Source organism: Ornithodoros turicata, unplaced genomic scaffold (assembly GCF_037126465.1).
Source record: "Ornithodoros turicata isolate Travis unplaced genomic scaffold, ASM3712646v1 Chromosome45, whole genome shotgun sequence".
In the NCBI taxonomy this organism is placed as follows: Eukaryota; Metazoa; Arthropoda; class Arachnida; order Ixodida; family Argasidae; genus Ornithodoros; species Ornithodoros turicata.
In genome coordinates, this window is record NW_026999376.1 from 950,333 (window position 1) to 978,015 (window position 27,683).

Genomic DNA, 27,683 nt, shown 5'->3' on the forward strand with positions numbered 1-27,683 from the left:
ATCTCCAGGCGACAAAATTCAAAAATGTAAATTTGTGTGCCTTCGATGCGTTCCAACCCGCCAACAGTGCCTTAGGTGCCTCTAATCCGCCAACAACCACCAAGTTATAGCTCCGTCTGGCTATTTGAAGCGATCGTCATCGTGTTCACACAATGTCGGAGTTCTGGTCGGAGTGGACGGGTTGTTCCAATTACCTATCGCTGAGTAGACAGCAGCCTCATGGGACGGTCTGCTCTGCATTTATACCTAGAGGGTGAACACTACTGAGGTTTCTAGCTCATTGTATGCTGTAGCATGGCCGGCAATGCTTCGACTCAGGAGTAATCGCGTTTGTTTTCCTTTTTTTTTTCAATTATTCGAAAAAAAAAAACCAAAAAAAGAAAACTATCCGGAAATTTTGCATCTCTAGCCTGGAATAAATACGATATTTTCACTAAGACAAAGCTACTAAGACTAACCGCGAACGCAAGGTGGGGTTGATATCTGTGCCCAAAACAAACACGACTTGCCTTCTAATGAATATTATAATATCTACAGCTAACGCCTTCGTAAATTGAACGAGGTTACGTGTTACAGGTGGAGCTCGGAGCGAGGCAATATGTAGAAGCCTTGGAGGAAGAAAATGGCGCTCTGTTTGGAGGAATGCATCATATGTTCAGGGCATGCATTGCGTTTACCAGATCAGGTGCCATCCGGACCCGTGACATCCTGAACGTGAATGAGCACATCAACCTGACTGGTTGGCCACAGCGGCCGCCCAAGCTGAAGCCACGGGATTTGTTTCGCTTGATAGTCGAGGTAAATAGGATTTGTATTGGCAACGATTTGCAGTCAACCCTATTGAAAAAAAAAAAAAAACAACTGAATGATTTTGATGTTTGCTGGTGACTGTGATTTAGGACATTTCTGGAGTCCGTTGTATGGTGCTGCAGACCAGGATTCCATACGATTCTTTGTGTATGTGCTCTGGTGTTGCGCACCGGGATTGGTGTTGTGTTTTCATGCTCCAGTGTAGCACATGATGTTGTCTCATGCATTTGACTCAGTGAGCTCCTTGGTTCCTCGGCACCTTCATGAGGCACCATAAGCTGCATGGATACTCATTACTAGTCCCGGGGACAACATATGCACTGCATACGCATACGCAAATATGCAAAATAATGTAAATATGTGGCGTGAAATGTCTAAATATGCGCGAGGTATGCAGAAATATTATGATGCCTAGAAGTTTGCTCGGGCAGCTTTTCCGTACTTTGGAACTGTATAAATACACAAACTGTGTAAAAATGGTCCTACACAAGAAAATGGACGTTTCTTATTAGCAGTATAGGAACGCCCGTTCACGCGTGGCACACTCAGGCATTCCTCGTTGATCACTACAGTACGTCACTATAGTCATACTCAGTTTTTCGAAGGTGCACACACATACATTGTCTCTTAAATTTACGTGCACCACATGCGTTTTTACGTGAGGCGATTAACCATTTTTGTTTTTCCAGTTAAGAAACCCATGTAAATATGCGTTATGTCACTTGACGTCATTCCGGCGAGTTAGCTGGTTCTTTAGCTCATTACGCAATGTGCAGAGAGCTGTTCGCTGTGGAGTTCGTTGCTTTCGAGAAAGGCGCTCACAGACTGCAATACCTTGATTGACGTATTTTTACCAGGCAAGCTTGAACTCGCTGACGACTTGTCGCGCATTCTTTCTCCGGAAGTTGGTTCTGGATGCTAGAGATACTTGACGAATCTGTTGCATTAAGTTCACCCCGGCTGATACAGTGAACCCTCGTTATTATGAGCATGGTCGTTCCCGAAAATTTTGGTCATAATGCGGAATTGTCATATTAACAGGGGGGATTTGCCGAGATTTCACAGCATTGTCCCCAAGAGCATGGTCGTAAACCGCGTATGTCAGATTATCGGGGGCTCACTGTAATCACACTACACTCATCATCTTCCTCTGCCCATTGGTTTCGGTTTCCTAAATAAACGGATGGCTGCAGCACCGCTCGAGCTCCTTTTCGTTCGCTCACTTGGCACGCAGCCAGTGAAGCGCACGGCCGTGTCTGGATTATTCTCTAACGTTGCTTATGGGCCCAGTAGCGCACGAGTTCCCAGAAGATACGGACCTCCTGGGAATTGTTAAGGGGTAACTTCGCTTTACAAGCGGTCTACAGGAGATGATGGACGACTTCTCCAAGGGTGGCCACATGGAGAAGCTGGAAGGCTGGAACTACCTAACCTGGAGGTTCAAAGTAACACTATATTTGAGAACGAAAGGTCTATTGACGACTATTGAGGATGATCCACCGGCCACTACAGAGGCACGCCGTGAGTGGGACCGGAAAGATTAGGAAGCTTTCAACATTATTGCTCCGACGCTTTCCAGCGGACAGACTTTATATGTTATTAGCCAGACGACGACGAAAGACGCATGGGACGGTTTGGAACGAGTAAATCGAGGACGAATCCTCGAAAAGAAATTGGGTCTACGCCGAGAACTTGCAGCAACAACTGAGAAGCACCAGGAAACAGCTGCTTAATTCATACAACGTCTGGAATCTCTCTGGGAGCAACTACATGTGCTTGGAGACACCCTATAGACGCCTCCATAGCTATCCAGGGGCTACCTAGATCCTACAGCGGAGTTATCTGGAGTTTTGATATCCGCGCGATTTTGAACCCACACCTGAGAAAGTCCGATAATGCTCTCTTACGTGAAGAACAGTACCACGAATGCAACGCTCGAAGAAACTGCCCACCAGGTGACGAACTATCAGAAGCCGAGTACTTCACGGGCTACAGCTGAGAAAAGCCAGGCCACATTCCCAGAAAATGTTATCGCGACGAAACTAGATCAAATATTTTTCCACCTCACCGTGGAGGTCTCAAATGAAGAGGGAAATCACGCATAGCGCGCAAAGGTCCACCACAGCGCGTGAGACTGGCAAGAACAGAAGCTCCCGAGGACGCAACCCCGCTGTGCCCAGATCGTCCTGACCGGGATCCACCTTATCGGGACTTTGCACTTAGAACTATATCATTTCCGGGCCCATACCAGGACAAAAGATGGTCCAGTGATTCACGTTCGAGTAGTCACACGACTGGTGGCAAAGGAATACTCCATCCCAGGTAGCACATGGTGGGACGATAGACGTCTAACCCAGAGATAAGTTGAGACCTTAGGGCAAGGTCTAAAAGTAGACGTCTAATCCAGGAATAAGTTGGGACTCGAGGGCTAGGTCTAAAAGTAGACCTCTAACCCAGGTATAAGTTGAGACTCGAGGGCGAGGTCTAAAAGTATACGTCTACTAGACCACTACGATGTTTGCATGTTAGATGTTACGTTAGATGTTTAGTGAATGCCTGCATCTAGATGTCTACTAGGCCTCTACGGCGTTATACGTTTAGTAGACATCTCAAGTTGGAAGTCCACTAATCCTCTACAGTTTTAGATGTTATTTAGACATGTACTTAAAATGGACCACGACAGACCCCGAGACGTCCCAGGCTAAAAATCTCCCTTTGGAGTCGTATAGCAGCTCAAATGAATTTAGACCACACGTAAAGACTCGCAATGTCGTGCGTCCCTATGCAAGGGGCGCTATGTAGAGGCAAAATACGTGGAAAGGTTGCCAGGTTAGTAAGAGCTACGAGAACCTGCTGTTCCGCATTCGTTAGCTGAGGCTACAGACAGGGCCGGTGAGAGGGTGGGGCACTCGGGGATTGCGCCCGGTGGCCAAGACCTGTCGTAATCATACAAAGAAGAAATGTAGAGGATGTGGTGTTCCTCTACATGAGTCCTGACTGGCGATGATGAAATATCCCAGCGGGCAGATGGTCGTGGCCTCACGCTGGGACGGTGCTGGTAGAACTGCCGTGCCAGCGCCGTAGCGCATGGCAGCAGAGGCACGTCTTCGTCATCACACACAGGCCGCCTCATCACTCCCCCCCCCCCCCGAAAAGGAGGTCTTGTTCCTCTACAGAAATACTGAACTGTGTTATCACGACGGTACCGTGAGGAGGGGACCCGGGCATGACCCATCTCCGGGGCCCGTAATTTCGCTCGCCGGCCGTGGCTGCGGGTACACTGAGATACGTTGTCACTGGGACACTGGAGTAGTCAGTCAAAGAGTGACAGTCAACGTCGAGACGCAGTCAAAGCCTTGAGCAACAGCCTGGGTCTGTCAGGAATAGGTACAGGGAGTCTGCCGCAAAGCGTTGGTATGGTTGATTGTTACAAAGCCCTAAAGGGACATTCATATACTTTCGTATGCGGGTGCTATTTCTTATTTGGAATTAACGTTGAAATTGTTCTACTCTGTCGGGATATTTCTGTCTCCTAGCTGCTGCACTGGTCCCACGGGTGATGGAGTTAGCTAACAAGCTCGACCAGAGCCTGTATGAGCTCGATTTCTTGCAACCCTCTCTCCCCTGTAACCCTTGCGTCCCGTGCTTGGGATCTGTTCCATTTGTTCCATCATGGAGCTCGAAAATGCGACGGGTAATGAAGTAGCAGAAACATTACTTTTTTTTTTAAAGGAACGCAAGTGATTCAGGTACAAAACAACTTTATTTGAAGATGATGGGTGGGGAGTTTCATAGCCAGGGACGATACTCTCCCCGATTACTCGAGGTGATGCGGGGAATGAAATAATGAGCCCCTTCACAATAAGGGTCGAAATCCCATTGTGGTTCAACTAGCGTGTATATGCAACCAGTGGCGTAGCCACAGGGGGGCTAGGGCCCCCCCCCCTACCTGGCACGGGACGACCCACATAAATCGTGCAAATCCGAGGAGAACATATGGGGGGGGGGGATCAGTGTGACGGTCGCGAAAATTCTTGCAGTTCATGGCGTCTATCTAAGCGGCACTCTTGAACGGTTTTCACAGTATGAGCTTTTCAAAATACTTCCAATCTCGTGACGCCACCTCATTGGTCATGACAGCCTATACATGTAATCGTGTTGTGAACATCCGCAGTTTGCAGTGTGCACAAGTACGTGTGTGTTTTCGCACACAGGATCAGCGGGAGGGGGGGCGAGTTTTTGTATCGAGCCTCCCTACCTTGCAGGTCTGGCTACGCCACTGTATGCAGCAGAACATGTTTTCACACAAAGCGAAGTATCTGCAAGGCAAGTGGAGACGAAAGAGACCATTCGGAGCAAAACGCAACACGATTAGCTTGTCAGCCGTTCTGGTGCTCTTCCGTTTTTGGAATATAAACAGTGAGCGCAAAGCACACGAGAGACCGAAAGAAATCGTACCGCTCATGTCAGAGCGTCGCACGTTAAAGTCACGTCTTCACAATTACGCAGAAGTTTAAAAGAAATGCAGCTGCTGGTGCAAACCAGGGACACCGCATAGCTCCAGAAACCATCTAGTTAGACAAAACACACACGCACCCACATACAGACACATGCACATTTGCTGCGTGTTACTCGAGCAGATCCACAGCTTTCGATGCAGTAGTAGCATCTGAAGATGACCACAAGGCATTACCGTCAATGACATAGTACCCCGTCCTCCTCTCTTTCGACAAGCGCCACTTACTTCTGCACCACGTGGCCCTCTCCTTTTGAATTTGCAAGTCGGTACTTTTCGCGCTGATAGCCACCGTGTCCGCGTTGAAAATAGTTCGCATGATTTCAAACGTTTGTGAGCAATTCCTTCGCGGTACAGGTACCTTCATAATGAAGCTCTTACTTCAACGTACTGTTTTTTTTTTTTTTGTTTTTTTTCTCAAAATGTGCAACACTGTACTGAATGTACTTGAAAGCGTTTGAGCCAGTTGCCGGTGGTTTAATCTGTCGGTTGTGGAACGTCGAAGTTTGCGGTTGACTTGGATGCTAGTTCCGAATGGTCCGTCACTCACCAACCGGAGGTGTGAGAGGACTGCGCTCAGAAGAGAAAGATGCCGTCCAGACGAGAGATGCAAAATTTCCGGACATTTTCAATCGCTCGAAAAAAAAAAAAAAAACGTTTCTTTTCGGGTTTCTTTCCTAAAAAATGGGAAAAATGAAACGAACGCGGTTACTGCTGAGTCGAAGCATTGCCGGCCAAGCCACAGCATACAATGAGCTAGGAACCTTAGTAGTGTTCACCCTCTAGGCATAAATGCAGAGCAGAGCATCCCATGAGACTGCTTTCTACTCAGCGATAGATAATTGGAGCAAACCGTCCACTCCGACCAGAACTCCGACATTCTGTGAACGCGAAGGCGATCGCTTGAAGCGGCCAGACGGTGCTTAATACCCAAAACGTACTGTCGCACACAATCTGGATCGGTTCGCAATCGTGGTCGGCGTAATCCCACTGGGCACGCCGTACCGTCCGCACTTCACGTTCTTTTTTTTTTGGATTGCGTGTTAGCACCGCGAAGCAACTGTGGCTATGAGCGGTGTACAGATGTGGACAGACGGAGAGAGGACAGCAGGAAGGAGTGGGGGACAGGGGGATTGGTATGCGTCCTGGGCCGACTTCAGGGGGAACTGTGCCGACATTCGTCTGGAAAGTCTTCGGAAAACCCAGGGAAAACCTCAGACAGCACAGCCGGCGGTAGGATTCGAACCCACCACCTCCCAGTCTACAGCACGACCTTGGTTACCACCAACGAGCGGACGCCTTAGCCCACTCGGCCATGCCGCTGGTACTTCACGTTCGTGATCTTGGTTTTCATTCGCTGCCGTCTGGTGGAAGCTTTGCACAATAACCTCAGAAGCTAAAAAGTAAAAGAAAACACTGGTCCAGGATGTATACTTTAAAGAAATTCACATTAATACAAATGCTATTTCATCTGTTTCGACGGGGGATAAGTGTCTGCGTTGTTGATCTCTCTCGCCGAGACTCGCTTTGTCCGCACCTGAGGGTGATCACAATCGCTGCCTAATCATGATTGCGCGCGATGTGGATCCTGCGTCAGTGCGTTTTGGGTATAAGTTAGTGGTTGCTGGCGGATTAGAGGCACCGAAGCCACTGCGGGCGGGTTGGAACGCATCGAAGGCAGGAAAATTTACATTTTTGAATTTTGTCGCCTGGGAATTTTGGGCAATTTTTCCGGAGACGAAGAAAAAAGCTGTTTTTTTTCCAAAATTTCCGGGTTTTTTTTTTTTCGGGACTTCCCATCTCTGTCCAGACGCCCGGTTACTCTACTAGATGTCTGCACGGCGGCTGCATTCCTTTTCTCCACGCCATGTTCTGATTTGTTCCTAGGATGCAAGGTTTTCTCTTTTCCAGAGAAGGAATTCTGGCATACTCTCAACATCCGGCGCGTTCTCCTGTCATGTAGTTTATTGAACAGCTGTCGAACCACGCCACTACACTGCGTACGATTTTCGATACCGTGGTCAGTCCACGACGAGTAGAATGACACTATTGTTTCGTAGTCGACTTGGGCGAATGCGACCGGCCCTTTAAAGAAATATGTTGACCTGGAATAACGACCAGCTCCAATCCTATTATCTTACATTTCACCCGAATGCGCGTAACTAAAAAGTTAGTCAGCGAATTTTTGGTAGATACCCCTCGAATAGTTGAACATTGCCACCGCCAGAACGTCCGCCGTATCATCTGCGAAAGCCCCATTTATACTTCAGTTACGTCGCCGCATTAATTCATCTAGGAATCCCGCAAACAGCCTAAAATGCCACCACTGAGGCCCTCCTTTACGTCCTGATGGTGAAATGTATCCTCTAGCGTCCTTGCGTACATGATCACACTCACAACCCGTCAAAGCGTTTCCTTTAAATATGGACTTTGGACATGCCGGACGCTAGAACCACGCAGAGGGGTTTTATGGTGAACAATGCGGAGAGTCTAATGCGACCCCCGAGTACGTAAGACCCCTGACACTCGGGTAGTTTTCAGTGACAATTGAAACGAACGGTCATGGGTTATGCGGGCACCAAACGTGCAGCGTGTCATTTTTTCAAAGAGCATTGGATCCAATGGTCCCAGACAGGTTGACACATTACATACTTGGTGGCACTAGGGTATGTTCAATGGGCATTGGTTTCAACGGTCATTGAATGCTGCAGGTATGACAAGGGTATAATCTCATCAGTCACATCCTATGCAGGTGGACCTGCGTCACCGTGTTGGCGCATGGGCGTGGCTAGTAATCGACAGTTCTAACCACTCCAACACCTTGTGGACTTTCTTGGACGTACCACGTTTCCATCCCAAGTATTTCGACAGCAAACTTCGCTTCAATTGGTACATCGAATACGTGAACGAAGTCATGGGTGTATTCGGGGGAAGCCGCTCTTACAGTGCTCTGGTAGCACGCATGGAGCGGGATGTGTGGTCACTAACTGTCAACACCACAAGTACGTAAGTAACTACTTATGCTAGAGGAAAGGACTACGGACGACTCACAGTACGCATCACTCGGCAACTCCCTCTCGTGCACAGTTCAAGAAGCAGTAAAAGATGTTTGCATATATTCGTTTTTAGCTGAGCCACGATGTCCCGAATAAGCATTTTAATCATCATCAAATAAAGCGCTGCTCGGCGCCTATGTATCGTCCAAATGTCCTAGACCACTAGCTACATTCAGAGAAGAAAAAAAAAAAAGCACTCTTAAGGATACAAATACGTTCTCGACTGCAAGTGTGGCAACGGACATGTTTCTGTTCGCGCATGTACAACAGCGAGTAGGACAATCTTACTGCAAGGGTTGAGCCTTTTTACTGTGCGTATATAAATGTCCCGCTGTGTGGGTGGAACAGCTGTACCATTCCTTCTCAAATGTTATCTTGTGGTCCAACAGATACACTGCACTCTAAGAAAAAAAGGAGTACTTTTACTCCTTTTGGGGAGTAATTGCATTGCCACAAAAAATAGTCCCTTTCGGGAGTAAGTGCAGAGGAGTAAATGAATGTCACAGAGTGAAGACCGCATTTCACGCGCTGTCGTAAGAGTCCCAGGTACATAATTGGTGCGCATGCATGAAAATACTTTGAAGCAAACTGTCAACCGTGATATATCGAGTGATATAAAATCTTGTGCCATACTAGGGCACAATTTGCGAAGAAAGATTTGCTAACTGTTTCTTACTCTGTGTGGCTGGAAAATTGCTACGTTGTCTGAGTTATACAGCCTTATGCCCTTCAAATTGACCAAGGGCACATATTTACGGTGACTGTTGCATTCAGGAGACCATTCGCGAAGTTTAGTGACAATTTGCAGTCCTGGGGAGTAAATGTCGGGACTAAATGTTGGGTTAGGGGACTAAAATGGGGAGTAATTGCACACTAGGGGAGTAGAAGCTGCAATTACTCCCCGTTTTACTCCTTTTTTTCTTAGAGTGTGCAAGGGTCTACCCGCTGTACTCTACAAGCTAGAAAATCGAAAATGTGCTATCGTGTGCAGGATGTCCAACACAAACCTACATCGATCCAGATGATAAATGCAAAGATATTGTAAAATAATTATCAACTGCAATAACTGGAGCACCCGCTACCAAAACGAAGGAATAACGAAATACCGCTATTCCCTACTCGACAACAGTGGCGTATCCACGGGGGGCGCACGCCCCCCAAAACGTCGGTTAATTCATTGGATCTCCCACTCCCCCTCCCCCGCTACGGGCTCTGACAAAGAAAGTCCCCCCCTCCCAAAGAAAAACCGGTCTGGATCCGACACTGATCCTCAGAAATAACTTTCCTTGGCGTGCAAGTTACTCAGAAAAAGTGGTTCAACTACAAAGTATTTTGTTACAATTAATTAATGACATGTAATTAGTTACTTTACACATCTTAGTATGGCATGTAGATTGCACGTACTGTTCTCAGGAAACAATGCTCACCCAAGAAGGGCCCCTTAAATAGCATAGGCTAGGCTTACGCTGCCTTACAATGACTAGATTTATCAAATATAATCAATCTTGGCAACATTTGCAAAATATTTATACACAGAGCTTACAGTGACCTGGAGAGACTTCGTTGGTCCACCCCCTCCCCCTAAGCAATGGTGAAACAGCAAACAGTTCGAAGTTACTTGGCGCAAGTGGTTTGTTCTGCGGGCCCATACGCAGAATCATGCCGGTCGAAGTATACCAAGGGTGACACAAGCCCGCCATTTTGTAACTACCCTCAAGCGGGTGCGTTTCGCAAAAACCGCCATTTTGTCCTGGTCACACGTCATAGGCGACGTCATTTTGAGGTCACGTGACGTTGTTTACTGTCGTTGTAACGCTTGCCGGGTTATTCCTGCCGGCACAAAAACCAAGAGATATACCTTTGTTACTAGCTTAAGCTATATAGTGCTTCGTCCGCGACAATGCCTCGTTAGTTTAAGTAGATCGCACCGACTCAGTGTGTCATAATACCGAGTTGTCATCGTATCTTTGGAAGTGGCCAAGAATACGATGCCTCACGCACAAAAATGCGGCTTTACTGCGAGATTATCGGATAAAAATAATTACAGGGGTCGGAAGACGTCCAAAACGGTGCCCAAAAAGAGAAATTTCCTCTGTGTTCATAAACCATTTGGCCGCCGATCACGGGCGCTGTCATCTGTAAGGTCACGTGCGCGCTGACGCTCGGCGTGATATGTGACCAAGACGTGTCCAGGATGCATCGCGTTCGCTCAGCATGCTTTCGTCTATGGAGCAATACATTGAATGTCAGTCCTGTGTATACCCCCTTGTTGCTGCACGGCGAGCGGGCAGACGCTTCGTTACGTGGTTCCTCCAAACTTTTTCCTCTCCCCTTCGCAGAGACTGTCTTTTGGTCTATTTCCCTGAATCGCCACTGTAAAGCCCAGATCGGCTTGAGAAGCTGCCTCGCCAATAATTCAAAGACCAGCGTCATGGCAGGGGCGGATCCAGTGGGGGGGGCCTGGTGCCCCCCCCCCCCCGAGACATACCTCTACCCCCCATTCCGGCAGATTTTCCTGCCGCACGGCGAATTTTCCTGCTACGTAGCGACCCCCCCCCCCGTCTTGTCTCTTTTTTTCAGTGCCCCCCTCCCCCCCGAGGATCTTCCCTGGATCCGCCCCTGCGTCATGGCCAAGTGAGTTAAGGCGTCCCGCTCGTTCGTGGTAGTTATAAGGCCGTACTGAAGACTGGGAGGTGCTCGGTTCGAATCCTACCGTCGGCTGTGCTGTCTGAGGTTTTGCTTTTCCGAAAACTTTCCGGATCAATATCGACACAGTTCCCCCTGCCCAGGACGCTTACTAATCCCCCTGTCCGACCACTCCTTCCCGCTCTCCTCTGTCCATCTGTACACAGCTCATAACCACAGTTGCTTCGCGGCGCTAACAAACACACACAAAAAAACTAATTCAAATAATGAAGGTCGTGCACGGCGAGGAGGGGCGCGCATGCAGTCGTGATGTCGTGTGACGCACTTCAGCTTATCCTCCTCCTAATGGGCAAACTCAGTAAATGTAAACGGTAAATGGCGCTATACGCGACTCACTCCGTCCTCTTCAAAAAATGGTATGGCCAAAAAAAAACACACACACACACAGAGAAAACAGCCGTCAAACGTCCACGATTGGGTGCACCCACGCAGCCACGCAATTCGTGCATTGGATGCAAATCAAGCTGTTTTTCGCAGCGAATGACAGAAAAGCTACTTTCACTCCATCATCACTATGACAGTTGGGCAGACGACGAGAATAGACAAGGGCGAGAAGAGGGCGCAGATGTTCCTCCAGGTTCAGTACTATTTGAAGGAAAAGAAAAAAGGAAATAATTGTCACCATTTTTGAAACAAAATGTAATAAAGTACTTCAAATGTATGACTGGAGCAGCCACCTTGTGCTTACTTGTGCAGACGTCTGTACAGGCACTGTCATCGCTTGGCACAAGCAAAATAACTGCTATGCGAAGAAATAAATAGTAGGACTCCGAAACCAGAATTATCCTCGTCCGTTAGCTGACGAGTCACTCTTGCGGACACAGAAGAACCATCATATACCAGCAATGGTACGTCGTGAACTTGAAGTTCAGAGAAAAGCGATTTCTCGCAAGAACTCAATATGTCGTGAACCGGCCTACGAAACGAAGAAGACCCTTGACAGACGGAATGGAAATGCCTTTCGTTGTTGCCTATTCCGGTAAACCTTGCCCCGGATGGCAAGGACTATTGACCAAATGTCCTGAAGAACCGAGTTTACCTTCAGCATAGAACAAAACAAATGACCACAAGTGAGGAGAATAAGTGAGCTGGTGTACATCGGAGAGTTGTATTGTTTTGTTGAGTCTGAGGACAACGACACCCACGGAGAACACAGTGTCGATGTGCTTGGGACACGTGTCGTCTAATTCTGCGTTCTCCGTGCGTGTCGTTTTCATAAGACTCGAGGACATGTTACCACTTTAACTTTTCTTGGAATTTCGTTTGGAATTACCATTGTTCCACACAGCTGGTCCTTGCAGTGTTTTGTTCTCGTTGATTGGCAATAACCAAGGCTGCCATCTAAGTGTGACCTCTAGCTCCAACAAGAGGTGATCTCGAACTTTCTTGAAGTCTTCTCTCGCCCAAGATGTGTTTTTCCGTCAGAGTGCCGAAGTTATAAGACGGGGCTGGGCTCATCAGTGCTGCAACACAGTCCTCGATGCTCAACCCAATAAAATGATCAAGGGACTGGAACTTAAAGTGTTCACTCATTCTTTTCAATGTTTCTTGGTTTCAATGTTGTGGTTTCAATGTTTCTCTCTCTTCTCCTCAATGTTCTTCTTCAACTTTTCAACCGTTGCTATTCATCCTTCTGGGAAGGAGACTCCACGCGAAATATGCGTAATCCCAACTGCTTCAGTCACTGTCAGTGCTGTGCCGCTACTGACTAAAGAACTGTATTGTACTGTAACTGACTAAAAAACTGTACAGAAGAAGAACAGTCTCTGTTCGAAATATCGGGGGCTTCTGTCCTGAGGCAACTCCCTTCCTACATATCTACCGGTTCGCTGGATTTCTACCCACCTATGTATTTTTTCTCGTATTTTAAATCAATATTTCGACAATAAATCGCTTTTCATTCCGGTCATGAATGCACACGTCACATTGAGCGCCCATCTCAGGGCGGCAAAAGGCCTAACAATCACCAAACTCTCCCCGTAAACGGCTCTGGGCGGAGCGGGAGAGTACCCACCCTGGCGGTGCATGACAGAAATGAAGGGGCAGTGTGGTTCGTTATTCGCATTCCAAAGGACCTTTCTCACAACAGCCTATATGCATGCACATTGCCTTGAGGCGCCGGAGAGGGTTAGCTCCGTCTTCACTAGATGGCGCAGTATGGGAACGGAAGGAGTGCGGACCAGTGGGGAGACCGCACGAACGGTGCGAGCTAGTCGGCACCACTCCGGACCGGCTTTGGTCCTTTGTGCTACCCACGTGGATTTGTTTTGATTATGATTTGGACTCTTATGCAGTCATGTTAATTGTCCCATAAAGGACTACGCCCGGCACTTTCCGCAAATCGTGAGTGATAACGGTACCATTTCGTGCAATGATTAGTCTTCACCGTGTGGTGAAGTTCTGCTTTTACAGTGCAGTAGATATTGCGGACAATCGATGTCGTTGCCCCGTTGGCATGCACTTAGAAAAACGTGGTTAAATTGGTGAATCCGAACATTCGTGAATGGGTGAATCCGACGGAAATGCGTTAGCATTAAAACTTGAAGCCCTCTTTGGAACTCCCCTTCACAAACGTTACACAAACCTCCACACGGCCCTACAGAACGCTAAAGCAAGACAGCATCTACAGCCAAACGAGCCTTTCGGGCTTCCTCCGACTCAGCTTGGCGGCGCCGTCTCGCAATCTCTGCCTTCTTTCGCCGGCACTCCTACGCACAGCTTTCATAACTCATGGCGCGACCTCGCTGACACGTCTGAACCCGTCGACCAGCACAGCTGCACTGGCCGGTGCGCGGCGTCGCGCGTTCTCCACCAGCCCTCTCCTTCCCTCTCCACTCACCGCGAGTGCGCGCCGTCGCTACAGACATATCACGGCGCCATTCTTGCTTACCGGGGATTCTAATGCTAACGCATTAATAAGCTTGTGCATCGGAAAACTCACCCGTAGCGCTCCGTTGTTGGAGTGAATGAAATGAATGTGGACAACAGAACGAATGTATTCGGCTCAGAATAAAGCAACATGCAAAGACGCTGGCAACGGTTACTAAAAGTGCTGTAGAACTGTCCTTGGTAGTATGAAAAAAAAAAACGGCAAAAGTTTTGCACGGTGTCACATCTAGCGTTCTGTTTTCTAGGACCATTTCCGAAATCCAGCGGGTTAATCATACAGATATTTGTGCGCACGCTGACACAATTTTCACGCAACTCGAATATGTAAATACGGTCGCAACAGTTCAGTGGGAACGGGAACACAGTAGAAGAATTCGTGCTTCTTGTCATGCGTAAGGTATACTATTCTTGGATTCCTCTGAACTCGTGGTCTCGCTCCGGGACAAGAAGGTGGTATAGCTGACTAGCTGTGGCGCTGATACACTCGGTGATCGTATGCCAATTTGCTAGAACGCCAGGTCTAGACGTTCTACGGGACACATTGATTTCTTGGGGATTTGGTAAGATGCCAGACGGGTTTTGTATTCTGCGACTATTTGTACGACTGCGAATTCGACAGCGTCAGTAGTAATGTATCAGCTCAACTGGCCCACAACTCTCACAGTGGCCTGGACGCCATTAATGAGCAATTAGAGCTAATTGGGACCCCCCACAGTAATTAGGACCCACCAGGGAGTCATTACACTAATTGGGGCGCATCTAGGACGTGTCCAGACCACTGTGAGAGTTGTGGGCTAGTTGAGCTGATAAAAAATAAAAAAATAGGTAGAAAATAAAATAAAAGATAGAAATAGAGTGGAGAGAAACAATTTATTCGAAAATCAACGATGCCGCGGCGAAGAAACGGCTCCGGGGTGACCAGAGCTTGTTGACGTCGGGTAGTTGCAGAGATCGACGACAGGTGGCCACTTAGTTGCAAGGCATCACACCAGATGGCGCCACCATCATAGCTCTAGAGGAGAGAGACAGAGAACAAGATACTAGCGGCAGGTAAAAATGACAGCACTGCTAAACAAGTCTAGGCATGCGAGAGAAAAGGTCTAACCGCTACTGCTAAACAGAAAACAGTACACATCGGGGGAAAAAGGCTTACGGGGGGACGATCGCTTAGGCCTAACCACAACACTACGCAGCTAACACAAGGCGGGAACCACACATCGCTAAACATGCGAGAAAAGGCTTAACACGAGCGCGGTCACCGCTAAACACGGCAAACATACGAGAAAAGGAGCGCGCTTGGGCATAACCTCAACACTACGCAGCTAACACAAGGCGGGAACCACACATCGCTAAACATGCGTCAACAGGCTTGGACACCGCAAAACAAGTCTAAACATGCGAGAAAAGGCTTAGCACGAGCGCGGTCACCGCTAAACACGGCAAACATACGAGAAAAGGAGCGCGTCAAATCACTCACCTTTTCCCCCGCGGCAACTTCCAGGCAGAACTGAGCGAGCGCGGAGAACATACGTCTGCTCTCTACGAGAGGCAGCCAGAAAGTGAGCGAGCGCGCGGAGCGCACGTCCGTCTTCCGCGACGGTCCGAGAGAAACTGAGAGAGGCGACGCGCAGCGCCTTGCGCGCGCCCTCTGCTCCACCCGTCCGCGCATGCGCGCGCGCGCGCTCCTAGCGCCCTCTGCGCCGGCCGCGGGTGTTTTCGGTTTCGGCTCTCTGCTGCGCGCGCGCTCCTAGCGGCGACGGGTGGCTTTTCAGTTTCGCTTTCATTCTCCGTTCTTTGCGCGCGCGCGTTTATCTCTATAAAGGCAGCGCGCACCGCGCTCGCGTCATCATTCTGACCGATACGTGGAAAACGCCATGTGTGGTTTATTCTCCTGCGTTTCTCGTCGTCGCAAGGAAAAGACAAAAAACGAAGAACTTCGCGAATTTATACGCGGCATCGTGGAGGAAGCCTTTCAAGTCCACCGTCTGGAATGGTTGCAAGCACGTCAAGAAATGTGTCAGGACAAGATGAAGACGCTCGACCGCATCTTAGCGGCGGACAGACTGGCGAAAAAGAAGTCCAACTTTAGCCTGGACAATCTGTATTGGGAACGCAGTTCCGATGTAGAGGACGACGACGAGGATGTGTAAATAAAAGCGATGCATTTCTCTTCGAGTCTCAGTCTCTTCTTTCTCTTCGTGCAACGTGTACGCACGTAACATGTCTTCCCCCGAACCTTTTCGTTTCCGTCATCCCTTTCGCTGTATCTTAAGCGGCCCCTCCATGTGCGGCAAATCTACTTTCGTTGCTAACGTGTTGAGGAACCTGAACGACGTGGTAGACAAGCCTCCGTCACAAATATTCTACGTGCAGAAATATGCTTCGCCGAGCATGCAGGACGAATTCGGGGACTCCGTAAAATTTACCAAGGAGCTACCGCGAGAGTGGGACACGTCGCGCGCTACGCTGATCGTCGTCGACGATCACATGACCGACGCCGGTTCCTTGAAGGAGGTGACCGATCTTTTCATTCGGGGTTCTCACCACGCCAACGCGTCGATCTTCTTACTCGTTCAAAACATCTTTTTCGACAGTAGCCATTTTAGAACAATATCCTACAACGCCAGTTACGTCGTCCTGTGGCGCACCGTGCGCAGCGTGCACCAGATGGAACATTTCGGCCAACAGCTATTTGGCAGAAAAAGATTGGAGTATTTTCTGGACGCATATAAACAAGCGATGTCGTCGCCCCACGCATATTTACTCGTGGATCTTCACAACTATACGCACGAGGATCACAGGTTGCGTAGCAATATCTTTCCGGGAGAACGTCAATATATCTACGCTCCGAAATGAATCTCCGCCCTCACCTCACTTTACTCAAAGTACTCTCCACTCTACCCCCTCCACGCCGCCGCGACGTCTTGAGACGTTCGTCCTCGTCCGACATGAAACACCTCTCCGAAATTTGCCTCAATGTATTGAACGGAAAGGTGGCTCTAGCTCCAGATACGTTCGCGCGTTTGAAGAAGCACAAACGCTTTTTACGACGGCTCGCCTACAAAAAGATTCACAAGAATCCGCAACGTTTGAAGCGCTATCTGTCTCAGCAGCGAGGACAGGGCGTTCTTTCGTCGGTGGTTCCTCTCCTGCTTTCCGCCGTGTTGAACCTTTTCGCCAATGGCCAAGAGAATTGAAGTGACCACCTCCTCCATCGGAAACATTCTTTCCTCGAAGGAGAGTGACGACGTCAAAGTGAAACTCATACTGCAAGCACTGTATCGCATACTCAAGCAGTACGGATTTGACCCCTACGACAATAAAAACAAGGCGTCCGACGCTACAAATGACTTTGACTATTCGCTCCTCTCTCCAGAGGTGGACGAAGAGGAAGCGGAAAGGGTCGTCTCGGAATTAAAGAAGGTTCTTTCCTGGGATCGCGAGGGTTGTGTCTCCGTGTCGGGCAAGCCCATCAGACACTCCTCCGTTTACGAACTCGTCAATTATTTGTTGCAACGTAAGACGGGAAAGAAACCTTCCTGGTTCCCCAAAGTCTCGAAACTATTGCGTCTGATTTCTCTACCCAAATCTCGCGAGCCTCAACAGCAGCAGCAGCAGGCCTCCATTGCGTGGACGACTTATGGAGGGATATGAGAAACCAGAGGGTGGTTTGGGGGGTGTGGAACGCTATAGAAAAGCGCATCACTTGAGCAAAAAGAAGGCTCTCGCCATTCTCAGAAAGCTGGATGCCTACACGCTCCACCATCCGGTCAGAAGAAAGTTTAATAGGAGACGCATCATCGCGCTCAAGATCAACGACGTGTGGCAAATGGACCTCGCCGATTTTTCAAAATACAAGAGATTCAACGGTGGCTACCGCTACATTCTCGTGGCAATCGATTCCCTCTCCCGCTTTCTGCGCACCCTCCCGCTAAAGACGAAGCGCCCCGCCGAAATGAAAAGGGCCATGATAAGACTTTTTCGGGGAGGTAACGTACCTACACGCATCTTTTGCGACAGAGGCGGGGAATTCTACAACAAGACCGTCAAGGAGTATCTCTCACGAAAGAAGGTACAGATGTATTCTACCTTCTCTCCAGTAATCAAAGCGTCGCAGGCAGAGCGCGTCATACGCACTTTACGCGACAGAATATTCCGTTATTTTAGAGTAACGGGAAAATACCACTTCGTTTCCGCGCTTCCCAAGATCGTGCGCGACTACAACACCACCAAACACAGGACTTTGGGCATCAGCCCGTCCGAAGTCACGCCCGAAAACGAATTGGAGCTGTTCAATAAGATAAATGGGAAGCCCGTCGTACCCTCCGTGAAAAAGAAGCTCAAACTGGGGGATAAAGTGAGGGTCCTACTTCACAGAAAAGGTTTTCATAAGAGCTCGGAAGGGAGTTGGTCGCCTCAGATTTTCACCGTCTCCCGCCTGAGAGACACCTCTCCTCCCGTCGTACACCTGGAAGATTACCGGGGTAAGGAAGTGGACGGATCTTTCTACCCGGAGGAGGTACTCGTCGTAACCCGAGACGCCAATCAGCCTTGGCCAGTAACGAAAGTGCTGAGGAAGAAGCAGGTGAACGGTCAGAGCTTCTCCTTGGTTCGCTGGTTCGGTTACGACAAAGAACACGACAGTTGGGTTCCGAGCAGCGACGTGGTCAAGATTGGGAAATGATGTCAGACATCTACGTCCACCTGCTCTCGAACGCCAGCATGGATAAGTTTCCCTCGAATAAACTCAACGCCTTCACGGTAGCTTTCGATAGTCCGCTTCAGCTCTCGAATCGGTATAAAGTCGGTCTGATGGATCTCAGCATAAGTAACGATTTTTTAAATATCGGGTACGAAAGGCAAGATGCGAAAATCGAGGTTTCTTTCGAGGACACGGTGGAAGCCGGCAGAACTTTTCGTGTCACCTCGGATCTCGAGAGGGATTTGGGAAAAGCCCTTTCGGAATTCGACGTTTCTTTCGCGTACAATAAATCGCGATACGACTTCGTCTTACCCGTGGACGTGAAAGCCGTGGAATTGGACCCTCGGCTCGCGCAAGCGCTCGACGCCTCGCTAGCGTCCCGCGAAGCAGGTCGTGCGGTGAAACCCCCCAAATTGAGCGAACGCGAAGCCACCTCCATCTTATTGGAGCACGCCGCAGCCGCCGTCGCTTTCGGCGACGTCACTCTGAATTCGGAAACCACGTCCCTACGGAACACACTCAACAAGTATTTCCAGACGCACAAGCTGGACGCCTCGCTAGAATTCGCGGATAACGTGTACTCTCTGAAAACACCGAAAGGGTTGCACGTACCGGAACCCTTTGTCAAGCTGCTACATCTCACACCCGTCGAGGGACACGAAGAAACGCTACGCGTCTCTCTCCCCGTAGCGCGCCAATTTTCTTTCACGATCAAGACGAAAATTCCTCGATCTTTGCAAGTACATCTGCCTCCCGGCTATTATGCGACGCCGCAAGCACTTCTAAATGCGATTAACCAGCGCGTAGGCGAACGCGCGCGCTTCAGCTTCGACGGAACCGAACAGAAATGTAAAATTCGGCTTTCCGAGGGCACCTCCACCCTAAGACTTTCCGAGTACCTGGCCGTGCTTTTGGGCTTCGAATCGCGTACCGTGTTCACGGGGGATGAGGATGCCACGAGCTCCGTCGAGGTACTCCTGGAACCCCCGTTTCACAACATAATCGTGTACACGGATATCGTGGAACCCACGTACGTGGGGAGCGGGAAAAAACCGATATTAAAAATACTACCCTTTTATTACGAGAAAGACAAGCACGTCGTCACCTACACGTTAGATAACATCCAGTATTTTAACCTGTCTCAATTCGAAATTCCTTCAGTGACGATCGTTCTCGCGGACGAAACGGGAAGACGTTTGCCGTTGCGGTCCAAAGGCAGAACCAATCTAACGTTGCATTTCAAATATGTACCGTAATTCCCCCAAAATAATTCCCGTGTACACGGGACCCCTTTTCCAACGAGGGGGCGGTGTGTTGAGCAACATATCCAAGTTTATCGTTCCCATCTGGCAGCAAATAAAACCGATCGCCAAGAGAACGTTGAAGCGCTTGGCGCGGAATTTGGCCGATGGCGAAGGAATATCGCGCGCAGTAAAAAAGACGGCCATAGCAACGGGGAGAGACGTGCTGGATTCCATGGAGGGCTCTGGAAACAACAATGGGAAGAAACGCCGCAAACGACAACAAAAGGCGCCGACACACGACGCACCTGCAGATATCTTTGGTACGCCGTGAAGGTCACACATCCGCTGCGCGCGCTCCGTCATGACGTCAACGAAAGGAAAAATACAGACGCCGATCTGTCTAACGAGTGACGTGATGATATTCGAACCCCCTTCCATTCAATACGGCGTGGAAGATACTTCGTACCAACTTTTTTATCCGGTCAACGGAGTAAATAATTCCGTGATCGAGTTTTGTATTCAAAATTTGCAAAGGGCACACTTGGATCTCTACGGCAGTTTCGTGTCTTTGACCGTGCGCATTGTTCGCGACGACGGGGAAGAAATGGACGAGAAAGATGTCGTTTTCCCAATAAACCACCTGTTGAGCGGCATGTTTAAGACGGTCACCGTTTATGCGAACAACAAGCTCGTCAGTTCCAACGAGTTGTACGCCTACAGGAGTATTTTGGACGTCGTGCTTCATTCCACGCCCGCGGCTCAAGAAACAGTGCACGCGGCTGGACTTTATGTCGAGGACGACGAACATTTAAAGGACGATTACGACGTCTCGTCTCGCGGTCCGAAACAACGTTACGAAGCGACGAAGGGTGGAAAATACTTTAACCTGGTCGGTCAGATCAATACCGACCTGTTTCAACAGCCGCGCCTGATGGTACCTGCCGTCGAAATTCGCGTCGTTTTCCTGTTAAACAACGACGAATTTAAACTCGTATCGGTCCCCAAAGACAAGAAAACGTACAATTACGAGGTGGACATTAAAGAAATGACGTTACACTTGAAAAAGGTGACGCTGGCACCTTCCCTATTTTTGGAATACGAGCGGCGGCTTCAGACCACGCCGGCCATCTACGTGTTACGCGGATTGGAAACCAAGGTGCGGAGCTTGAGTGCCGGGAGCTTGGACGCTCACTTTGAAAACGTTTACCCCGAAAGGGTACCTTCCAAATTATGCGTCGCCCTGCTCGCCACGTCCGACTTTCTCGGCGACATCCAATCGAACCCCTACAAATTCCGTCATTACGACCTGTCTCATTCGATGCTCTCCGTGGACGGCCAGCAAGTGCGAGCCGAGTACGACTTTCAGAACGACCTCGTCAAAATTCCCTACTTTAACTTCTTGCAAGAACTGGGAGAGAAACATTTCAAGTATAGCTACGAGCGATTTAAAACGAACGGGTTCCTTCTCTACTTCAACTTGGACGTGGACAAGTGTTCTTCTCCTTCGCATTTGAACGAGTGGCGAAAAGGAAACGTTCGCCTGCAATTACGCTTCGCTAAAGCCCTTCCACACGCGGTCACCGTCCTCTTGATTTCCGAGTGTCCCAAGCTCATGTACGTCGACAAGGACCGTACGGTCACCTTCCCATAAGAAAAGATGTACGAGAGCGACATCTTGGAACTCGTGTCCCTGAACCCCCTCGCTTCCTCCATGCTGAGAGGCATTTGCGCTTCCGACGAAGCCTTCGTTTTACGCAAGCCCGGTTATTTAATCATCAATACGGAAGAGCGAAGAAGGCGCGGGCAGCACTGGGTGCTCTACCTGAAAAACTACGACGGGTCTACCGTGTTTTTCGACAGCTACGGACTTCCCCCCATCGAAGCAAACCTTCGAAGGACTTTACCTGTAGTGGACGAGTATAACGACAAGTGTATTCAATCACCCTTTTCGCCTTACTGCGGGCTTTTTTGTATCTACGTAGCCACGCGCATGTCGAAACGCTACAGCTTGAAAAGTTGTGTATCCATGTTTTCCTGTAACCTCGAAGAGAATGACGAAACAATAAAACGTCTCCTCGTGAGCGAACTCGTTTCGTAAAAAATAGACTATTTATTTTCACGACATACACAAGACCCTTGCGAGACGATCTTCCAACGTGCTGACCCGACGCTCACCGCCGTCGTCGCCGGTCTGCACCGTGACGTCGAGGGATGTGTGGAGAAGCCAGTAGCGACGGACGATAGGTCGGTTGAAACCCGCGTTGATGAGACACGGGTCGACTGTCTCTCCTCGTCTATACTTTTCCAACAGCTCGAGCTTGTAATCTACGAAACGCTTCATTTTCTTTGCAATCTTCCCACTGACGGTGAACAGACGTAAGGGTATCGTCTTGAGAATCGAGCGAAAGTCTCCCTCGCAGCTATCGCCGTGAATATAATCGCGTAATCGCAGCAAGTCCCGATACATTCGCGTTTGCACAAAGGTGGCAAACCTCTGCTCGGGCGTCATCATGACTGAGACGGAATGAGAGTAGACAACCTTTTTTTATTTCTCGTTACACATGAATTAGGCTCCAGCTTTGGTTTCGTAGCCGGGAAGGCAGCCCAAATACGGACGAAGGCTCGAGTCTAACCAATGGCTGGGGTTTCTCGACCAGAGTCCACCGCAGCGACAGGTAGTCAGTTGATCGCCGATTCGCAAAAAGAAGGTCTTTGGAGGAGGCTTGAAGGTTAGGACCAGGGGTAGATCTCCCGTCAGTAGCCATTCGTAATCTGCAACGAAAGGAGTGTGAGAAACGCGTGTTTTTATATCTCAAACACACACACGTACAATCTTCTTCAGTCACAGAGTGACACTGATGGTCCATCTTCTCCATCTTCCTTCAATAGTCGAAGTCCTTCGCAACGTACGTCGAACGGTACCGTCCGACAGCCGAGAAACGGGCGAATCAATCGGTCCGTCCAATGCTTTTGCTCTGAAAAAATGTGAACGATTATAGAACGTATTAAAAAAATAACGAGGAAGCGTACCTTTGGACCACAATCCACCGCAATTGGTGCAGAAGAAGCGGGCGCTGCCAATCTCCCGAAATATGTGAGGCGGGAAAAAACCGACTTCACGCGCAGCAAAAGTGTTGTACACTGGAAACGAAACTCTTCAAACATTTCGACGATGATGACGTCATGGGTATTACTTACGAGGATCTACCAAGCTGATCATGATGGAATGACGATCGACCATTCGCTTCGACATTTATAGTAAAGCTTTGCCTCTCACTCTCTATGACGTCATTGAACGTGTTTGAACATGTTAAGACGTGTTTGAACATGTTTGAACATGTTCGGACACGGGCGGCGAAGTCGCCCCTGGACACACTCGTTCCTCTCTCTTCCTCTTATGACGTCATTGAACGTGTCTGAACATGTTTGACGTGTTTGAACATGTTGTGACGTGTGTAGACACGAACCCCGCAATACGAAAAACCTCACGCAGTACGAAATAGACTAGTGGTTAGTGTGTCGCGCCCAGTGTAGAAGGATCCTGGGTTCGAATCCCACTCTGGGTCTTCTCGTCGTCATGTACAAGTCGTCCCAGAGTGTTAGCTAGAAATTAGTGTAATGTTTTATTCAACGTCGATAGTATCATTGTCATATGCGACATCGCAAAAAGGCGCGAAAGACGGAAGGCGGGGTGGTCAAAGTACAGACGACACCGTCGCAATGCGAGGAGGAGGAGAGCGGTGTAGCGACTATAAAAGGTGCGCTGGTTCTACGACGATTGATCGACAGCCCACGAGGGGCATTCATCCACGACGTGAGTCGTTTCGTGGACCAAAATGTAAGTTGACCGTCTCTGCTGTGAGAGTGTATTCTATGCATGACATTGTTTTTCAGGAACCAATAGCCGCTGTCACCGCATGACACTGAACACAGGGTCTCATCCCATCCTCTCTCATCATCAATCTCAAGCGTTCCTCAACTGAAGGGAAAAGTGAGCATTGTTTCGTGAGGGGAAATCTCGTACTGATTTTGTTTGACCGCAGTGCCGCGCTGTCTCGTATGTCAGTACGACCCCATCGATGCCATGCTCGTGGCCGTAGAAAGAGAGCACGAAGCTAGAATAGAGAATCTCGGTAATAGCCCAGTCGTCCTTTCAGATGACGACGACGACAGAGTCAGTAGTCCGCCTTTCGTAATACCTGAAACGGACGACGACGACGAACCCCTAGATGGACATGACAATGCAGACGAATTGCTCATGTGGGAAGGGGATCAGTCGTATGCAGATTTCATTCCTCTGTCTGGTAGGGTTCGAGATGAATCACCAGATGCAAGCCCAGAATTTCGAAACGAAGCTGAGCCTGTCCAGGGTCGTAGAATCGTTGAATTGAGAGAACACGTCGTAGAGAATCATCCCTCCGTCACGGAGAGACGATTCCTTCCTTTCTTTGTCACAGATGAGGCATTTGACGGAACGGCTACTAGGTACACGCTTCTCTGTTCCCCGCACGACGACAACGTCGACGATTTGCGACTCTATCTACCGAGCATAGCTCCAGTAATCACGCGCGTCCTCGAAGCTTATCCCATGCCTTTCAAATTTTGTCTGTGCTCGAAGGCGCTCATGGTTAAGGACGGAGCCGACGGGTTGACTTCTCATCTCCTTCACGTGAACCTTCACATGAGAGTCGTTCATAACCGCCAAGAAATCGAAGGCGCGATAAATGCTGCCATCGCAGAGTCCTCGCAACGCGTTGAAAACTATGCGAGAGAAGGGTCTGGTTTCACCTCGAACGACGTCCAATGTGTCGACTTAAAACTAACGCGCTTAAAACCGAAGCGGATTGGGTGCACGATCGAGCTTCCCGAAATGTTGAAGAAAAAAACAAAGACTCTCACAAACGTCAAACTTCCACCGAATCACGAAAACGAGTGTTTCAAGTATAGCGTGCTGGCACTCTTGCATCCGTTGAGAACAAACCAAACGATTATGTCAGATACCACAAATACATGAATCCTTCGAATCCGGAGACGCGTGTAACGTACTGGCCACCCTGCTTCCCAGTCACTTACGAAGACATTGCCCTGTGGGAGAGAAAAAACAAAATCTCCGTGTACATCTACGTGTTCGACGAGCAGACGAGTTCGATATCTACCGGACGGGTTCCCTGCACGCTCTATCAGGACAAAGTCCACCTGCTCGAGGTTAGGGAGCATTTCTATGGAATCAGAAAATTTAGCACTTTCATGGGGCGAGGTGACTATTTTTATTGCGAGAAATGCACGAGCGGTTATAGGACGAGAGGGGCGTTGGAGCAGCACGAACGTTTGTGTCGAGACGTAAACGAAGTAATTCTCGAAATGCCAAAAGCGGGGGAGAGCGTCTCCTTCACCAAGATACAGTACATGCATCCCTATCCCTATTTTGCGGTGTTGGACACGGAAAGCATACTGGAAAAGGACGCGCTCGTTAAGGACGCCTCGAGTGTGCACAGGATGAGCTCGTATAGCATTGTGCTAGTGAGAAGTTGTGATGGGAAAATAATGGACGTAGATGGCTATTTGGGACCCAACGCGGCAGAAAAATGCTTGCTCTCGCTCAAGCGATTTAGCGAACAAATCGATAGGCTGAACCGTCTTCCCTCACCGTTGGTCATGAGTATGGAAGACCACTTTCGGCACGCGAGCGCTACGCACTGCGAATTTTGTGGAATCGAATTTAACCGACATACGCGGAAGGTGTCGCATCACGACCACACCCGTTTCGTAGACCCCGGTTCCTCGAATTTTGTCGCGACGCTGTGTGATACGTGTAACCTTACGTGTCGTAACACCAAAGAACTCGTCGTGTGCGTGCACAACCTGCAGTACGATTTGAGCTCCCTTCTCCGCCACATGCACGTTCTAAATCTGGGCGAACCGTGGATCTTAGCTTCGAGCTCGGAAAAGATAAGAGGGTTCAATATTGGAGATCTCTATTTCCGCGATACCACGCAGTTTTTCAACCTCTCGTTGTCTAACCTGGTAGAAACGCTCCTCTCCAGCGGTGGCGAGAGTGCGTTTCATTGCACCCGTCAAATGTTTGGTGACCGTTTCCGACGGCTTCTCAAGAAGGGAATTTACCCGTACACCTTCGTCGACAGTTTCGAAGCGTACAATTTGCCCGCACTACCGCCAAAGGAAGCTTTCAAAAGTGACCTGAACGATGAAGAGATCACGGACGAGGACTATCAGTACGCCCTCGAGATTTTCGAATTGTTCAAATGCAAGGACCTAGGAGATTACACGCGTCTCTACGTCACGCTCGACACCTGTCAGCTGTGCGACATCGTGCTGTATTTCAGAAAGATTGCGCTAGAGACGGATGGGATAGATATCTTACGCACCGTGTCCCTCGCCAGTTACGCGTGGAGTAGCGCTTTGAAGCTCACCAATGTCAAACTCGAGCTCATAAGCGACCAAGAGATGTACGAAACGATCGAGAAGGGATCAGGGGAGGCATTTGTAACAGCTTCCACAGATACTGTAGGGCTAATCACGAGGGGTGTGACGATTACGATCCCCACCAAGAAAAGACTTTTATCCAGTACCTCGACGTGAACAGTTTGTACCCGTACGCGATGACTTTCCATCTCCCAACAGGTGGTTTTGAGTGGGTCGATCCTTCGAGGTGGAGCGAGATCGATTTTCTCAACATTCCTCACGATTCGGAAGTGGGTTACGTGTACGTGGTAGACTTGTCGTATCCCGAAGAACTGCACGCGCTCACCAGGGATTTTCCCCTGGCACCCGAACACAGGTGCGTGGACGAGAACGAACTCTCCCCCTACCAACGCCACCTGAAAGATGCGTTGTCGCTGAACGCCCCTCCCACCAAGAAACTCTTGCTGACGTGCTACGACAAAGAACGCTACGTCGTTCATTATGCATTGCTCGCTCTGTACGTGAGGTTGGGCATGAAAATAAAACGTGTTCACAGCATCCTCTCGTTCCGCCAAGACAACTTTTTGCGAACCTTCGTGCAGAGGAACGTCGCGTTGAGGAATGCCGCGTCCACGAAATTCGAGCGACTTCTGTACAAAACCATGTCGAACAGTACGTTCGGTAAGACGATACAAAATGTGAGACGCATGAAAAGGTACGCTATAGCCTACGACAAAGAAAGCGCGCTCCGAAAAGCTAGCTCCGTCGACTGTCAGCATTTTCTCATTCTGAGTGACAAGTGCATCTTGTACGAGATGAAGCAGCGCCGCATCAAATGCACGCACCCCCTTTACGTGGGCTTTGCCATTCTTGAAATATCCAAAGTCCGAATGTACAGCTTCATCTACGAGTCGCTCTTTTCTCGCTTGACATGTCCAGTGCAATTGATCTATAGCGACACGGACAGCATAATTTTTTCTCTCACGTGTGAAAGCCTGGAAGAGCAGCTGATGAAGATTGAGAGTGAGTTAGATCTGTCTTCCTATCCGCCAGACCACCCGCTTTTCAACGACGAGCACGCGAATCAGATGGGGTACTTCAAAGACGAGACGGGAGGTGGAGTTATTCAGGAAGTCGTAGCCATCCGAGCGAAAATGTACAGCATTCTCTTGGCTGGGACACACAAACAGATCGCGAGAGCGAAAGGAGTTAAGAAAGACGTGGTGAGGAAACATTTATTGCACGAAGTGTACCGAGATTCTCTGTTCAATGAAAAGGCGGTCTCTCAGAAGCAGTGCACCATCCAGAGTATAAAGCAAACGATGTACACCATTTCG

The 27,683-nt window shown here is 49.1% G+C and overlaps 1 protein-coding gene across 3 annotated transcripts in view; it reads left to right on the forward strand.

Moving 5' to 3' along the window:
• Window positions 1-27,683, forward strand: part of LOC135374174 (uncharacterized) — a 58,885-nt gene that overhangs the window by 14,350 nt on the left and 16,852 nt on the right. For all 3 annotated transcript variants that reach the window (XM_064607188.1, XM_064607185.1, XM_064607187.1), the window contains exons 2-3: window positions 577-798; window positions 8,079-8,332. In XM_064607188.1, coding sequence (XP_064463258.1) covers window positions 643-798; window positions 8,079-8,332 — 410 coding nt within the window. In that variant the 5' untranslated portion in view covers window positions 577-642. The remainder of the gene's footprint in view (window positions 1-576; window positions 799-8,078; window positions 8,333-27,683) is intronic.